This window comes from Kazachstania africana, chromosome 8 (genome assembly GCF_000304475.1).
Source record: "Kazachstania africana CBS 2517 chromosome 8, complete genome".
NCBI classification, from domain to species: domain Eukaryota; kingdom Fungi; phylum Ascomycota; class Saccharomycetes; order Saccharomycetales; family Saccharomycetaceae; genus Kazachstania; species Kazachstania africana.
In genome coordinates, this window is record NC_018947.1 from 6,029 (window position 1) to 20,585 (window position 14,557).

General features: G+C 36.6%; 7 protein-coding genes across 7 annotated transcripts; 3 read left to right on the forward strand and 4 right to left on the reverse strand.

Moving 5' to 3' along the window:
• Window positions 1–724: 724 nt before the first annotated feature.
• Window positions 725–2,107, reverse strand: KAFR0H00100 (uncharacterized protein; the record flags this gene model as incomplete). The annotated part of the gene is made up of 1 exon (XM_003958506.1): window positions 725–2,107. The coding sequence occupies one exon, from the start codon at window positions 2,105–2,107 to the stop codon at window positions 725–727; it is 1,383 nt and encodes a 460-aa protein (XP_003958555.1).
• A 399-nt stretch (window positions 2,108–2,506) lies between these two features.
• Window positions 2,507–3,736, reverse strand: POT1 (acetyl-CoA C-acyltransferase; the record flags this gene model as incomplete). Its single annotated transcript, XM_003958507.1, has 1 exon — window positions 2,507–3,736. One exon carries the CDS (start codon window positions 3,734–3,736, stop codon window positions 2,507–2,509), a length of 1,230 nt encoding a protein of 409 aa, XP_003958556.1.
• A 688-nt stretch (window positions 3,737–4,424) lies between these two features.
• Window positions 4,425–5,288, forward strand: SKG1 (Skg1p; the record flags this gene model as incomplete). Its single annotated transcript, XM_003958508.1, has 1 exon — window positions 4,425–5,288. The coding sequence occupies one exon, from the start codon at window positions 4,425–4,427 to the stop codon at window positions 5,286–5,288; it is 864 nt and encodes a 287-aa protein (XP_003958557.1).
• A 98-nt stretch (window positions 5,289–5,386) lies between these two features.
• On the reverse strand, window positions 5,387–7,432 carry BAS1 (Bas1p; the record flags this gene model as incomplete). The annotated part of the gene is made up of 1 exon (XM_003958509.1): window positions 5,387–7,432. One exon carries the CDS (start codon window positions 7,430–7,432, stop codon window positions 5,387–5,389), a length of 2,046 nt encoding a protein of 681 aa, XP_003958558.1.
• Window positions 7,433–8,120: 688 nt separating this feature from the next.
• Window positions 8,121–10,091, forward strand: UBP11 (ubiquitin-specific protease UBP11; the record flags this gene model as incomplete). Its single annotated transcript, XM_003958510.1, has 1 exon — window positions 8,121–10,091. The coding sequence occupies one exon, from the start codon at window positions 8,121–8,123 to the stop codon at window positions 10,089–10,091; it is 1,971 nt and encodes a 656-aa protein (XP_003958559.1).
• A 115-nt stretch (window positions 10,092–10,206) lies between these two features.
• On the reverse strand, window positions 10,207–11,856 carry PCK1 (phosphoenolpyruvate carboxykinase PCK1; the record flags this gene model as incomplete). The annotated part of the gene is made up of 1 exon (XM_003958511.1): window positions 10,207–11,856. One exon carries the CDS (start codon window positions 11,854–11,856, stop codon window positions 10,207–10,209), a length of 1,650 nt encoding a protein of 549 aa, XP_003958560.1.
• Window positions 11,857–12,792: 936 nt separating this feature from the next.
• Window positions 12,793–14,490, forward strand: KAFR0H00170 (uncharacterized protein; the record flags this gene model as incomplete). Its single annotated transcript, XM_003958512.1, has 1 exon — window positions 12,793–14,490. One exon carries the CDS (start codon window positions 12,793–12,795, stop codon window positions 14,488–14,490), a length of 1,698 nt encoding a protein of 565 aa, XP_003958561.1.
• Window positions 14,491–14,557: the final 67 nt, after the last annotated feature.

Here is a 14,557-nt window from a genome sequence, read left to right on the forward strand (position 1 = left end):
ATATAATGCTAAGAATGACACGGAATAACATTTTCAACTGTTATGAGGTATTGACAACATTTGTAACTATGAATTTGATTGTATTCGTATCAACCACTCTTCCATTCAAATTAGACTCATCCAACGAGCCAAGTATCTCTTATGGTGGCCCATACACTAGTCATCTAATCTTTTATTAAAATAACTGATATTTGTTCTCAATTCAACATTCTACACTATTCTGCCCTTCGAATCATTCGAATCATTTACGAATTGATAAAGCATAGACAATAGAACAATGTACCGCAAGGAAAGTGTGTAAATTGCTGTAAACTCACTTAATATTGTTACTGAAATCCAACAAAAAAATCATTAAAATAAATAGGTTTCCAATCACTCTATGTCACGATTTCTATATATTTTATTGTTGATTGGCTGCTCTCGGTACTGCATTTAACATAAAACATTGCTATAGTTGTGCTTATATCCCAAATCACTTCCTCGGCATGATTTGACTTATGCGGGTGTACTGCGTAAAGTGAGCCTATTGATGACTTTTCTTCATGGTATATATGCACAGTATTTTCGGTAATAAAAAAAAGCAGGTTTTAGACATGTATTAAATTATTCGAGTATCCAATAATATTCGAAAATTTGAGTATAAATATTTAATTCTTTCATCTAAAAGTCCACTTAAAAAAAGATTAAAAAAGAAATAAATAACGCCATTTTGTTAATATTTCTCTTATAGTAATAATAAAGCAGCAGTTCCAACAGTACCTAATAAGGCCACCTTTGGTGAAATTTGAGCAGCAGCATTTTCTTCAGCATTAACAACATGACGCTTTTCAACTGATCTTTTCTTACCGAACAAATTCATAGAAGTGAGGTAGCTTAAAAATCCGTTCTGTTCATCATCATGGTCATCATTAGCTCTGTCCATCCAGTGAGCAACATTTTGGGGCTTTTCGTCTTCTTTATCAGCCTTTTTTTCACCATGTCTTTCAGATTTTGCACCTTCCTTCTTACCCTTAGCGTGCTTCTTGGCTCTGACCTTGTCATGTTCATCGTCATCGGAATGTTCTTTGGCTTCAAATTCATGGTGCTTCTTGCCCTTAGCGTGCTTCTTGGCTCTGACCTTGTCATGTTCATCGTCATCGGAATGTTCCTTGGCTTCAAATTCATGGTGCTTCTTGCCCTTAGCGTGCTTCTTGGCTCTGACCTTGTCATGTTCATCGTCAAAGGATTGTTCCTTAGCTTCGAATTCATGTTCTTTCTTGCCCTTAGCGTGCTTCTTGGATCTGATTTTTTCTTCTTTGTCCTCAGATTCAGTAGCAGCAGAGTCAGCATGGGCAGCCTTCTTAGCTTCCTTCTTAGCCTTAATCTCTTCGACGTCTTTTTCACCATGTTTCTTGTGTTCAGAGTTAGCATGGGCAGCCTTCTTAGCTTCCTTCTTAGCTTCCTTCTTGGCCTTGATCTCTTCGACGTCTTTTTCACCATGTTTCTTGTGTTCAGAGTTAGCATGGGCAGCCTTCTTAGCTTCCTTCTTAGCCTTAATTTCTTCGACGTCTTTTTCACCATGTTTCTTGTGTTCAGAGTTAGCATGGGCAGCCTTCTTAGCTTCCTTCTTAGCCTTGATCTCTTCGACGTCTTTTTCACCATGTTTCTTGTGTTCAGAGTTAGCATGGGCAGCCTTCTTAGCTTCCTTCTTAGCCTTGATCTCTTCGACGTCTTTTTCACCATGTTTCTTGTGTTCAGAGGTTTCTGCATCCTTGGATTTGGCATGCTTCTTGGATTTCAAGTCGGATGTAGAATCTTCATCTTGATGCTTACCTTTCTTGGACTTGTGATTGGCTTCTGGTTCAGAATGCTCGACCAACTTGTCATCGGAGTCAGCTTGCTCGTTGGAAGTTTCTTTCTTGTTGAAATCGACATGATTCTTTGGTGCATTTTTTTTAACTTTCTTATACTTCGAGGATTTTTCGTGGTTTGAAGTTGGAACTGTAGCTTCACCCTGAGTACCTGTAATTGCAGTGCTTAAAGAGGCTGAGACATCCTGAACCTCTTCAGCAGCGACAAAAGATGACAGAGCAGCAACAGTTACAGCTGTAACAGTAGAAATCTTCATTTTTTCGTTGTTACTACTTGGTAAAAATATACATGGAAAAGAACAATAAGAGCACAGCAGTAAGACCCGTGTTTTATATAATCTAACCAGCGTAATCTTAGAACTTGCCAAGACTTTTTTTTTTCTCTGCGCGGAGCCATATCGAATAATTCACATATTCTTCCTTCATCTTGTTATTTTTCCTGTTCCGCCGAGGCGGGTGCAAATTCCCAAATAGGCTTAGATGACGAGAAGTGCACCACTAAATGCGAAGAAAGTGACAGGACTACGTCTAAATGAAGGAAGGGAATCTTGACGAAAAGGAGGAATCTACATAGGATGAATATGAAATTATATGTGAGGGAGATAAGAGTGGAAGTGTGGGACGAAGAAAACAACAACGGCAACAAAAAAAATCAGTTACTCTTTGACGAAGACTGCAGCTGCACCCATGCCGGTTCCAATACACATGCTGACTACACCTATTTGGTCCCTTTTCAGCTCGTTAAAAATGGTAGCAACCTGTCTTGCTCCTGTACAACCAAGTGGATGTCCCAAAGCAATGGCACCGCCCTTGGGATTGACTTTATTTAAATCAATGTTTAATTTATTACAGCAATAGAGACATTGGGCAGCAAAGGCTTCATTGATTTCAAAAATGTCTATATCTGCAATGCTTAGATTGACTTTTGAGAGTACTTTTGGAATGGCATAAGCTGGTCCAACTCCCATAACCTCTGGTGGAACACCAACGGCTTGGAATGCAAGATAGCGTCCCAATATTGGTAAGTTCAAATTTTCAGCAACCGATCTTCTTGTCAATAGCACACCAGCAACACCATCAGAAACCTGGGATGAATTGCCAGCTGTGGTAGTACCTTTGTCTTTGATGAAAGCGGGCCTCAAACTACCCAAACTTTCAGGTGTGACATTCGGTCTGGGGCCTTCATCTTTAGTGACAGCAGTTCCATCGGGTAATTTCATTGGCAAAATTTCATCATTAAAGAGGCCAGCTTCGATAGCATGTTGTGCCTTGTTATATGAAGAAGCAGCAAATTTATCTTGGTTTGCTCTATCAATACTGAAATTTGCTGCCACATTTTCGTTAGTGATACCCATTGGAATCAAGCATTTTCTAGCATTACGATCATTTTTCAGAGTATCAGAAATGGTTCCCAATGGGTTCAGATTCTTGTAATTTTGCGACATTGATTCGACACCTAATGCAAGTCCGATATCTATTTGGCCAGTTTGAATTTTGTTAGCAATGTCGTTGACAGCAGTCAATCCCGAAGAACATTGTCTGTTGACAGCATTGAAAGAAGTGCTGTATGGGATGCCTGCGGCAAGACAAGCAGCCCTGTGTTCAGTAGCACCGGCACCAACATTTAAAACGTTCCCACAAGTAATATCTTCAATCAATTCCAAATGGTCCTTCAGTGAACCGGGAAATTTGTCAATAAAACTGAGCAAGAATTGCGTCAACAAGTAATCAGTATTAACATCCTTATATGAACCTTTGAACCCTTTTGCAATAGGGGAGCGATAAGCTGACACAATGACGACATCATCAGCTGAACGATCGCTCCTGGCGTTTGACGATAGCTTGCTTGTAATATGTTCCTTTATATCATGTAATCTCTGTGACATAGTTGATGTATGAATAGTAGATAATTTAATCTGAGAGAAGGTATTTGAGATGAAATATTCATCATCATAAAGCACGCCCTTTTTATACCTTTGCGAAGCCTTTGGGGAAGCTCATCGCGTCCCATTTGATCCGGAATTCCATTGGACGCTTAACCCCGAATATTTCGTCGTTCTCCGCATTAAAAAAAAAAAAGAAGAGTGTTCAAAATCACATAAAGAGAGTGGCCATCACACAGCAAGCGAGAGCAAGCTACAGCTATTGGTGCTGGAGTTGGCTAAGTAAGAAGAGCTGGTTGATATTGGTGGGAACGAGGTAGTCGAATGTTCTGTGCACCGGTTAATGTTACTGGTTATGGCTCTTTTTTTTTTTGTAACAATTGGCCCTAGCGGTGAAATCATTGATTAACTAATTAACATATTGTTCCATTAAGCAGCATTGTCAAATGTTACATGGATCTCGGGGTTCTAATGGAAGAAGATTGTTGGTTTGGCATATTCAGTTGTTTATCTTCGTATAGCCGTGTAATCACGTGATGTGAAATCGCAGAAACTTTTTCCTTCGAGGAAATTTAATGGCAAAAGTTTTTTCCGTCGAGAATAAACAATTTTTAGATAAATATAAGATCAGATCTACTTCTGTTGTTAAGTCCTTAATTACAAGAATAGTATTGGTGTTCGCAATTGAGACATGAGTAGTATTTCCATAGCCGTAGGTTGTGCTGTCGGTATTCCTGTGGGTGTTGGTGTAATAGTGGCCTGTGCATTTTGGATAAGGTTACAGAAAAGATTCAAAGATGAATTCGTTGCTGATGCAGATGTGGAGAATCCTGCTCATAGTGATGCAGAAGTACTGAACTTCAATAATTTGAGTTCTTTGGAAGTAAAGCAGGGAAGTGTGGATCGCGATAATAAGGTAAATAATAACTATATTCCTGCATATCGTAAGAAAATGAGATCTCTGCGGTTAAATGAACACCAGCGTCCTAATCTCGAGAGATCAGACATTTCTAGTTCTGCTACACCAACTGGTGCAACGAACCATGATGCTAGCTCCATTACCTCTTTTTCAAACTCCTCAATAAACAAATTCAAGCCAAGTATATATGACCAAATGATCCCGGTTCTTGATGACACTAAATCAGGATTCTTTTCTGAAAAAGCATCTACACTCTCTTTGCACACAAACGCAAACAATAAAAATGAAACATTAATGAAAAATATATCCGCAGATGACCTAGATCTAGGCTCCTACTATCCAAGACGTCCATCTTCTAACTTAAGCAAGCTAAATTTAGCAAATCATTCAAATCCATCATTCCATACAAGAACTTCATCTATGACATCATTGTCAAAACCTTCAAATAATATACCTAACGTGTTTGCTACTCCAAAAACTACTGATACAAACGACGTCACTGATACATATTATCTCAAAAATAATTATAACATTGATGATGAAAATCAAATAACGGAAGAAGATCAATATGAAAATGAGTTCACTAACTATTCTGAAAACAAAAGACAATTTATCGATTCTTTAAAACCAAAATAAAAATGAAAAAAAATTAAAATAAGACTCACTCATATATCTATATGCATATATACAATGTCATATAATATTCACTTGTACTATAATGATTCACATAACGTTCAACTAGGATTCAAAGGCAATATTGTATTACTTGAATCTTCCGTGTTATTATCTCCCCCATCTGCCGGCTTCTGGTGCTTGTATGACAATTTACTTAATGTTTCCCAAAAGTCTACACCATCCTGTTCCTCTTCAATTTTATAACTAGAATGTTGGGATTCTTTATTCTTCTTCCTCTTTTTCCTTTTTCTTAAACTACTTTTACTACCAGAGGTACTTACATTGCTACTAACACCACTTAATGGACTTTGAATATGATTATTGGGGCTTGGATTAAGTATTCTACTTAAATGAGCTGACTTTGAAATGTCAGAAGATTCCAATTGCGGCTTGATAGTAGGTGGTAGATAGTTGAAATGAGATAATCTATTCGGCTCAATTTCTTTGGGTAATTCAGTACCACCATTCCCTACCGCGTGTAATAGAGTGTTGAAGGAGTTAGTAGTGCCTGTACTAGCGCTTGCGCTAGCATCTATCGCACTTTGTGATATGTTTATTGGAATATTATTATCAGCATTATTAGAAAGATTTGGATAAAAGAGATTTGGAGTACTTCCTGTACTGTTTGGTACCTGGGTATTAGGCGAAAAACTAAACTTCGTACTATTCTGAACATGTCCGTATTGGTTTTTGGCGACAAAATCTGTTCTCTCAAATGGTGCGGTGAATTCATTTTTCATATTATTTGCCATAGAATTTGGAGTATTCTGACCATTTGTAGTAGATGACGCTATACTCGATGCAGAAGCAACACTTGTCCTAACGTTTTCAGTTGACATTGATCGGCTTATGTTACTATTTGCATTTATGTGTGGGCCATAATGGTTGTGGATATGTTGATGAACGGATATTTTTAGTGAATATTTCTTGGCTTGTTCAAGCAGCTCAGTTACTAACTCGCTATTACTTATTCTGCCGTTAGAAATTGAAAGTCCCTTCCCGTCTTTCAAAATAAACTTCCATTCGGTTTCAGTATCCACAGATACGGAATCTTGTTTTGGTCGACCAGTGTTCTCCAGTGAGGAGAGGGGTGATGCAAAATTTTTTTGTCGTTGTTCTGCTGACTTTTGTTGAGATGTTTCTGCTATCTCAAAAGACGGACTTGCTGAGCGACTATTACTCACATTAGATTGAATCAATTTATTTCTTCTAAGAGGATCATTAAAGCCTGCTAATGAAGGATGACTTGAAGATGTTCCTATCAATTGGGGTGTGTCGAAGGAGTTGAGCACTAAGCTATTGTTTGAAGTGGTGCCACTCGCAGCACCGTTATCTGTAAAGTCACTTAATGCGCTTGCGGACTTGCTAGATGGAATGGGGTTCATTTTCGTTAGATCTATATTTTTGTTTTCCTTAACTGCTTTAGTAATTTCTTCGCTAGCACGATTTCTCACTACTAAGGTAATAATTTTTCTCCACCTATTTCTGCACGTCAAACTTGGTCTAAAAGTCATTTCTGATGATATTTTTCTCCATTTGGTACCATATTTCTTGACTTTACTTATGAGGGCTAAGTCTTCCTCTACAGTCCACTCCCTTAATCTGCCTTTACTGGTAGGGCCTAAAACTTCAATATATCTCTTTGCACACTGATCCTCGGTCCTTCCTGCAATTTCCATTGATACGCTCAGCCAATGAGATCCGTGTTTCTCGTAAGCTTTAACTAGTAACTCATCTTCTTCCTTAGTCCATCTACCTTTCTTAAGATTGGGATCTAACGAACCGGTCCAACGCTTTCTTAAATCTTTGCCCGTTCGCAGACTATTTTCAAACTTGGAAGCCAAATTTTCCCAACTTATTTTCTTTGAAATTTCAATGGATTCTTGAATTGATTTAATATCAGAAAGTCCATTTGTGTAATTCATTTCAATCAAAGCAGAATTAACAAGATCTATCAACTGCTGGTCGTCTTCTTTATTCCATGAATTTCTTCCAGCCTTTCTATGTGTCTGGTACCCTAACGACTCCGTAATATCCAGAAGGTCAAAAGAGTCAAACTTTTTTGATCTTGCTTTTTTGAGTCTTTTATCGCTGGATGCTGACATTGTTATCTTGTGAGGGTATTCGCTATTTTCCCTATGACTATTACTTAGTACACCTTAATCTATTTCCTATGGCTCGTATCCCAATACGCTCTTGTTATTTGTCAGTGTTCCTTCTTGCAATTAGACTTCTTTGATGCAATGGGAAAATGTAGATAAAAGAAAAGCACGTAACCGTACGAAAAAAAGAGCAGCTCTTGTTAGACCTTCAGCATATAAGCTTAGTTATCTAAAACAAAAGCTTTTGTAATGGGAAGTGGGGATTAGTAGCTTGCACTTAACGGTATTTCGTATGTAAATCAACCGTTAATAGTCATATAGTCTAATCAAAAATTTTTCATTTTCTCGATGAGATTCGTTTCTTGTTGTGACAGTTCCTGCGCTCGATGACTGGAACACGATAAAAACAAAAAAAAAAAAGAAGAGCGCAACACGTCCGGAATTACCCCGGTCGTTCTTAACTTTCCCAGCCAAATCTAATTACATTTCGAACACCTTCCTATCGCGGAAATAGATGAACAAATATGGAATGACTATACCTGATTAGGTATTCTCCGAAAATCTAAGTTCAAAAAGAAAAGGTCCTTTTAAGTAGATAATGAAGACAATCAATGGAAAGAGTGCATCATTTGAAGTGGTTTCAAGCAGTTTAGAGTATAGTTTCTCGACCTATAAAGGTTAGACAAGAGACATGGCATCATTATCTTCAGACAAAATGAATCTGGAGGATTCTAGCCTTGATGGCGATCCTATTTTCTCTGACATAGAGATGGACGATTTACCTAGCTTGGTTGATTCAATATTCCAGCATGATATCAAAGATTATTATACCAAGCTTAGATTGGAAAGGCTTAATGATCTTTTGGACCATACAACCTATCTGTTAGACCTTTTCAAAGTTTACACGAGCCATAAATCAAGGAAAAGACAAGCCACATTAGCATTCGTAAATGGTAGCTTCTACTTATTTCTGATAATACCATACTGTGTACAGTTTCAGACAAAAAATAAGTTGTTCACACGATATAAGGATCTCAAGATTGACTATGAAGGTCAGATCTCGATGAAAAACATCCTTGACACAGTCAAAGAAAAAAGTGTTTCAATATTGGAACAAGATTTGAGCGGCATCAATCGAAGAATTCTCAAGAAAAGGGCATATACAGAACCAAGTATAAGGAGTGGATTATCGAGGGATCGTAGCAGTACGTCAGTACTCTCTAGAAAACCTACTCTCTCGCATGTTCCCTCGAATCCTCAAAGAACGTTATCAACACCTAAAAGATCGAGCACGTTGATGACTGAAAGCCTATCATTCGTGCTAGCTAGGCCAGCGGAAATTAAGAAGCATACAGTACCAATTATTGATGCAACAGATAATATTCCTAAAATGTTGTCTCTTGTTGGTCTTAGAAACCAGGGTAATACGTGCTATATCAATAGTATGGTTCAGTGTTTATTTGGGACTAAAGTCCTCAGAGATTTATTTATTTCTGAATANNNATATAAGGACTTCATAAAGAAGGATGCAGAGACGAAAATTTCAGAACCATTTGCAAGATTACTATTGACAATGTATGAAAATGGAGGCACTTCAGTGATACCCAAAAATTTTCTGCAACAGTTTTCTCTTTTGAGACCAGATCTGAACATTCCTAAGGATCAGCAAGATACGCAAGAGTTCCTTGTTATCTTGTTGGATATTTTACATGATGAATTAGTTTACACAGATGATTTAATAAGTAACAACTACGTTTCCGATGACATAAATTTAGGTAAAGAGTATATGCCATGGTTACAGAATAACTTAAAAGCTAACGGTAAGTCACCAATAGACCTGATATTTCAGGGCCAAATTGAAAATTGCCTGCAGTGTCAACGATGTGGTAATACGTCCTACAATTATTCGATGTTCTACATGCTTTCGTTGGCAATACCAAAAATTGCTAAAGAAAACAGCAAAAACAGGGTTAAGTTGGAGGACTGTATAAATTTTTTCACGAGTGATGAAATTTTAACTGGTGAAAATGCTTGGAACTGTCCAAAATGTTGCCCAACCACTATTGAGACTTATGATGAGGCCGATTCGCCAGCCACTGTAGAAAACAGAGTAAAAAATAAGAGTATAAATCCATTGAATTTTTTCAAGCTTCATAAAGTTTTATCTCCTTCGAGTGGTAATCACCATCGTCACCATCATCATCATCATCATCATAAATCTGATGGTAAGAACAAAAATAAATATAAAAATGAGAAACTAATAACCCTTAAGCAGTTGAATTTCATCAAATTACCACCCATTCTAGTCATTCATTTATCAAGATTTTATTATAATTCTACAAAAAAGAATAATGCCGTCATAACGTATCCACTAATATTGAATATCATAATGAAAAATAATATTGATGTCGTCAAGTACAAACTATACGGTTTAATCAATCACCAAGGTGGCTTGACGAAAGGGCATTATACTTCTATTGTTAATAAGGACTTAAATCACAGTCTTGACTTAAATGAACAGCAGTGGTACAATTTTGATGATGAAGTTATTAAAAAATTGAATTCAAATAATACGATAAACAAAAAAGAGTCATTTAATATTGAAAAAGATGAGTTTGATAGTAGTAAAGTTTATGTTTTATTTTATGAAAGAATTGAATAGCCAGCTAGCGTTTTAAATGTAATAATTTGTTTAATCTTAATCATTATCAATATTCTCATATATAAGTTGCATTTATATATATTATATATTAGACTATTTTTTTTCAATATGGGAACTAAAGTCGTGGACCGGCAGCTAACACTTCTTTCGTTGCTTTATCCTCATAGGTTTTGAAGTTTTCAATAAATAGTTTGGATAATTTTTTGACAGCACCTGAATATTTGAGCTCGCCTTCATACCAATTCTTCGATGGGTTTAATAACTTAGTTGGGACGTTATTTACATTTTTAGGAACCTTTAAGTTAAAAATCGGTAAGGTTTCAAAAGATTCCTTTTCTAGAGAACCATCATGAATAGCATCTAAAATGGCTCTTGTATAGGGTAATGGACATCTTTTCCCGCCTGCAATGTAAGATGATCCAGTCCATCCAGTATTTATTAACCAGGCGTTAGCCTTATGTTTTTCCATTTTTTCTGCCAACATTGTAGCATACTTCATCGGATGTAGTGCTAGGAAAGGTTGACCGAAACAAGACGAAAAAGTTGGTTGGGGTTCGGTAACGCCTTGTTCTGTGCCAGCCATTTTTGACGTGTAACCAGATATGAAATGATACATGACTTGATCTGATGTTAATTTTGAAACTGGAGGTAAAACACCAGAAGCGTCACAAGTTAAAAGAATAATATTTTTTGGATGTGAGTTAGCTATACATGGAATCTTAGCGCTTGGAATGAACTCAATAGGGTAAGCACATCTTGTATTTTCAGTGATGGAAGAATCATCGTAATCAACTTCACGAGATTTTGGATCATAAACTACATTTTCCAATATTGAACCAAATTTTATAGAATTAAAAATTTCCGGTTCTTTCTCTACACTAAGATTGATACATTTAGCATAACAACCACCTTCAATATTGAATACACCGGTATCTGACCAACAATGTTCATCATCGCCAATCAAAAGTCTATGGGGGTCAGCAGATAAAGTAGTCTTCCCAGTACCACTTAAACCAAAGAATAAAGTGACGTCTTTTTTCTCGATACCTTCATTTGCCGAGGAATGTAAAGTTAAAACATTGTGATGGATTGGCATTAAATAAAACATGACAGTGAAAATACCTTTCTTCATTTCTCCTGCATATTCTGTACCAAGTATAATCATTTCCATGGCTTTGAAGTTAATTTCGATCGTGGTCTTTGATGACATATCTTCAGTATGGAAGTTAGCAGGGAACTGACCTGCATTCCAAACGGTAAAATCAGGATCACCAAAATTTTCTAATTCATCCTTTGTTGGCCTAATAAGCATGTTTGTCATGAAAAGTGCATGATATGCTCTTGCGCATACAACTCGAACTTTAATTCTATATTTTGGATCCCAACCAGCAAAAGCGTCAACAATATAGATATGTTCTCTTGTTCTTAAATAGTCAGCGGCTCTTTCTCTATTAATCTCCCATGTTCTTTCGGAGCATGGTTTATTGACTGGACCCCACCAAATATCCTCTTTAGAGTCAGACTCTTCTACAATACGTTTATCTTTTGGACATCTACCTGTTTTTTCGCCAGAATAAGCAATAAGCGCACCTGTAGAAGAAATGATGGTATTTTTTTCATCTTTCAAAGCGTCTTCATAAAGAACAGAAACAGGAGCATTACGTCTAATAGTAGTGACACCAGAACTCAAATCTAATTCCTGTCTAATTTTTTGCTCGACGGCGTTTAAATCTTTCAATGGAGTAGTGACTTTGGAAGGAGACATGATTGAATATAATACGATTTTTTCTGCTTGGTTGTTTGAGGTAGTTGTTTTTTGTATTAACTTCTTTTGTTATTATCAATATAATAGTATCTTAGGCATAAAATTATCTGTCGTTGAAATGGCAGTTTGCATATCAGAACCAGACACAAATTGTAAAATGGACTCCAATTTCAGAATGTTGCCATAATAATCGGTCTCTTATATATCAAATATTTCCATTTCGTGTCCTCCCCATATTTCCTTGTCCTGTCCACCAGACACAAAAAAAGATCATAGAGCATTGTTCATTATTATTAGTTACTACATCGCTTAGCCGCCCAACTCTAATTTTATCTTTCAGACCCAAAAAAAAAAAAATTAGGCGTAATTCATCGGAAATAATCGGGAAGTGGCTGTCATCGTGCTATTTTTCCCATTTCGGCGAAAAGAGAAAAGGGACATCGCTTCCATCTTTCCGTATTAGTGGCTTTCAGCCATTGATGCGAAAGAGCTTGTATTGTGTTTGTGTGATATTCTTATTGGCTGCATTGAATTACCCACTCAAGAGATGTGTGGTAGAAAGATCGCACGAATGGAGATAAAGAACTTTTTTTTATGAGTAACGATGGGAACCGAGATTACGGAGCATATAGGACTATGACAGGTTTTATTTAATCATTGATAGGGTATAATTAATTTCAAAAGGGAGTCAAATTTGAAAATACGTAATTCATAAAATTGGTTGTTTAAGGGGAAGGGATGCATGACGATATTGTTCCTGTGCCTGAATGTCACAGTAGATCTACTTTACACTTCATTCACGTAACTTAGCATTTTTTTCAATCTTCAAGTGATGCCTTCTATACATCGCTCGACAAAAAAAAATAATAAAAAGTACTGCTTCCCAATGTGAAGATCAAGTAGAACGATGCCATATTACAATACATTTGAGGTACAATGAAAAAAAGTTATGTCACCGAAGAACATATCACAGTAGAAAATGTAAGTGTTTCAAAGAAGGTTCGAATACCAAGAATAGGAACGGGTATATACCTCGATCTGAGGGATAGACTGCCAATATATTGGGCAGATTGGAAAGATTCCTTGGATTATCGCGTTATTCCTTCTTTGATAGCCACGTATTTTGAAAATTTGCTACCAGCAATAGCATTTGCTCAAGATATGTTCGATAGGACAGATAATTCTTATGGGGTTAATGAAATTTTATTATCTAGTGCTATGGCAGGTATCATCTTCGGTATCTTGTCAGGTCAACCCTTATGTATCGTTGGTGTAACAGGGCCTATCACCATCTTTAATTATACGGTCTACGAAATTATTAAACCTCTCAAAATCAATTACTTCGGGTTTATGTTTTGGATTTCTATTTGGGCAATGGTTTTACATCTTATCATAGCAATTATGAATGTTGTGGCTTTTTTACAATACGTCACCACATTTCCTTGTGACATATTTGGTTTATTCATCAATATCATATATATACAAAAAGGTATCCAGATTCTAACCAATCAATTTAATGATGATACAAGTAGCAATCCATTAGCGTCAGGTTTTGCCAATGTCACTGTAGCATTGTTAATGTTCATTTTCGGTTTTACTTTCAAACAAGCACGGAAGTTCCCTATCTTAACTGAACGTATAAGGTGTTTTATATCTGATTACTCAACAGCGCTATCTGTGCTCTTTTGGTCCGCTTTTATTCATTTTGGTGGTGATATAAGTAATGTACATTTTTCAAAGTTACCAATTACTAAATCTTTCATTCCTACCGCAAATAATGGTTCTAGAGATCGTTCCACATGGCTAGCCTATGAGTCAATAATGGTAGGTAATGTCTTCCTAGCTTTACCTTTCGGAATAATATTAACAATTTTATTCTATTTCGACCACAATGTTTCATCATTAATGGCCCAAAATGCTAAATATAAATTGACAAAGCCTTCCGCATTTCATTGGGATTTCTTCTTATTGGGTATTACAACTGGTATTAGTGGAGTTTTAGGACTACCTGCACCGAATGGGTTGATACCACAAGCGCCACTCCATACGGAATCTTTGCTGGTATATGGCTCTAGTGGAAATGTTATTAAGTGTGTGGAGCAAAGATTCACGAATACTGTACAAGGTATCTTAATGCTAGCTACAATGGCAAGACCGTTTCTAATTTGTCTTGGTCAAATCCCTCAAGCCGTATTGTCTGGTTTATTTTTCATTATGGGATTTGAAGGATTGATGGGGAATGCAATAATATCCAGGATAGTTTGGATATTTACAGACTCTAATACAAAGGCTGATTCAAAATTAAGCTATTTGTCCTACAAAAAGATTGCGCTATTTGTTTCATTTAGTATGATTGGCTTTACTGCTGAATTTGCAATCACAAACACAAAGGGGGCAATTGGATTTCCAATTGTTCTACTACTAACCGTCATCTTCACTTTTGTTTTTCCCATGATATTCACAGAAGAGGAATTAGATGCATTAAACCCAAGTGTTGCCCAAAAATTTACTATAAAAAATTTACTTCTAGAAACACTAAGTAACAACAAAGAAATTGATAATGACGAAGACATCCTTGCTGCTACCGATACTGCGCATGATAATATTGTTAGGACAACCGCCTATGAGCAATAGGTTTACCACACCTACATAACTTGTACTTACTAGTAATAATAATGGCTGATATTCTTTTAATGCCCGT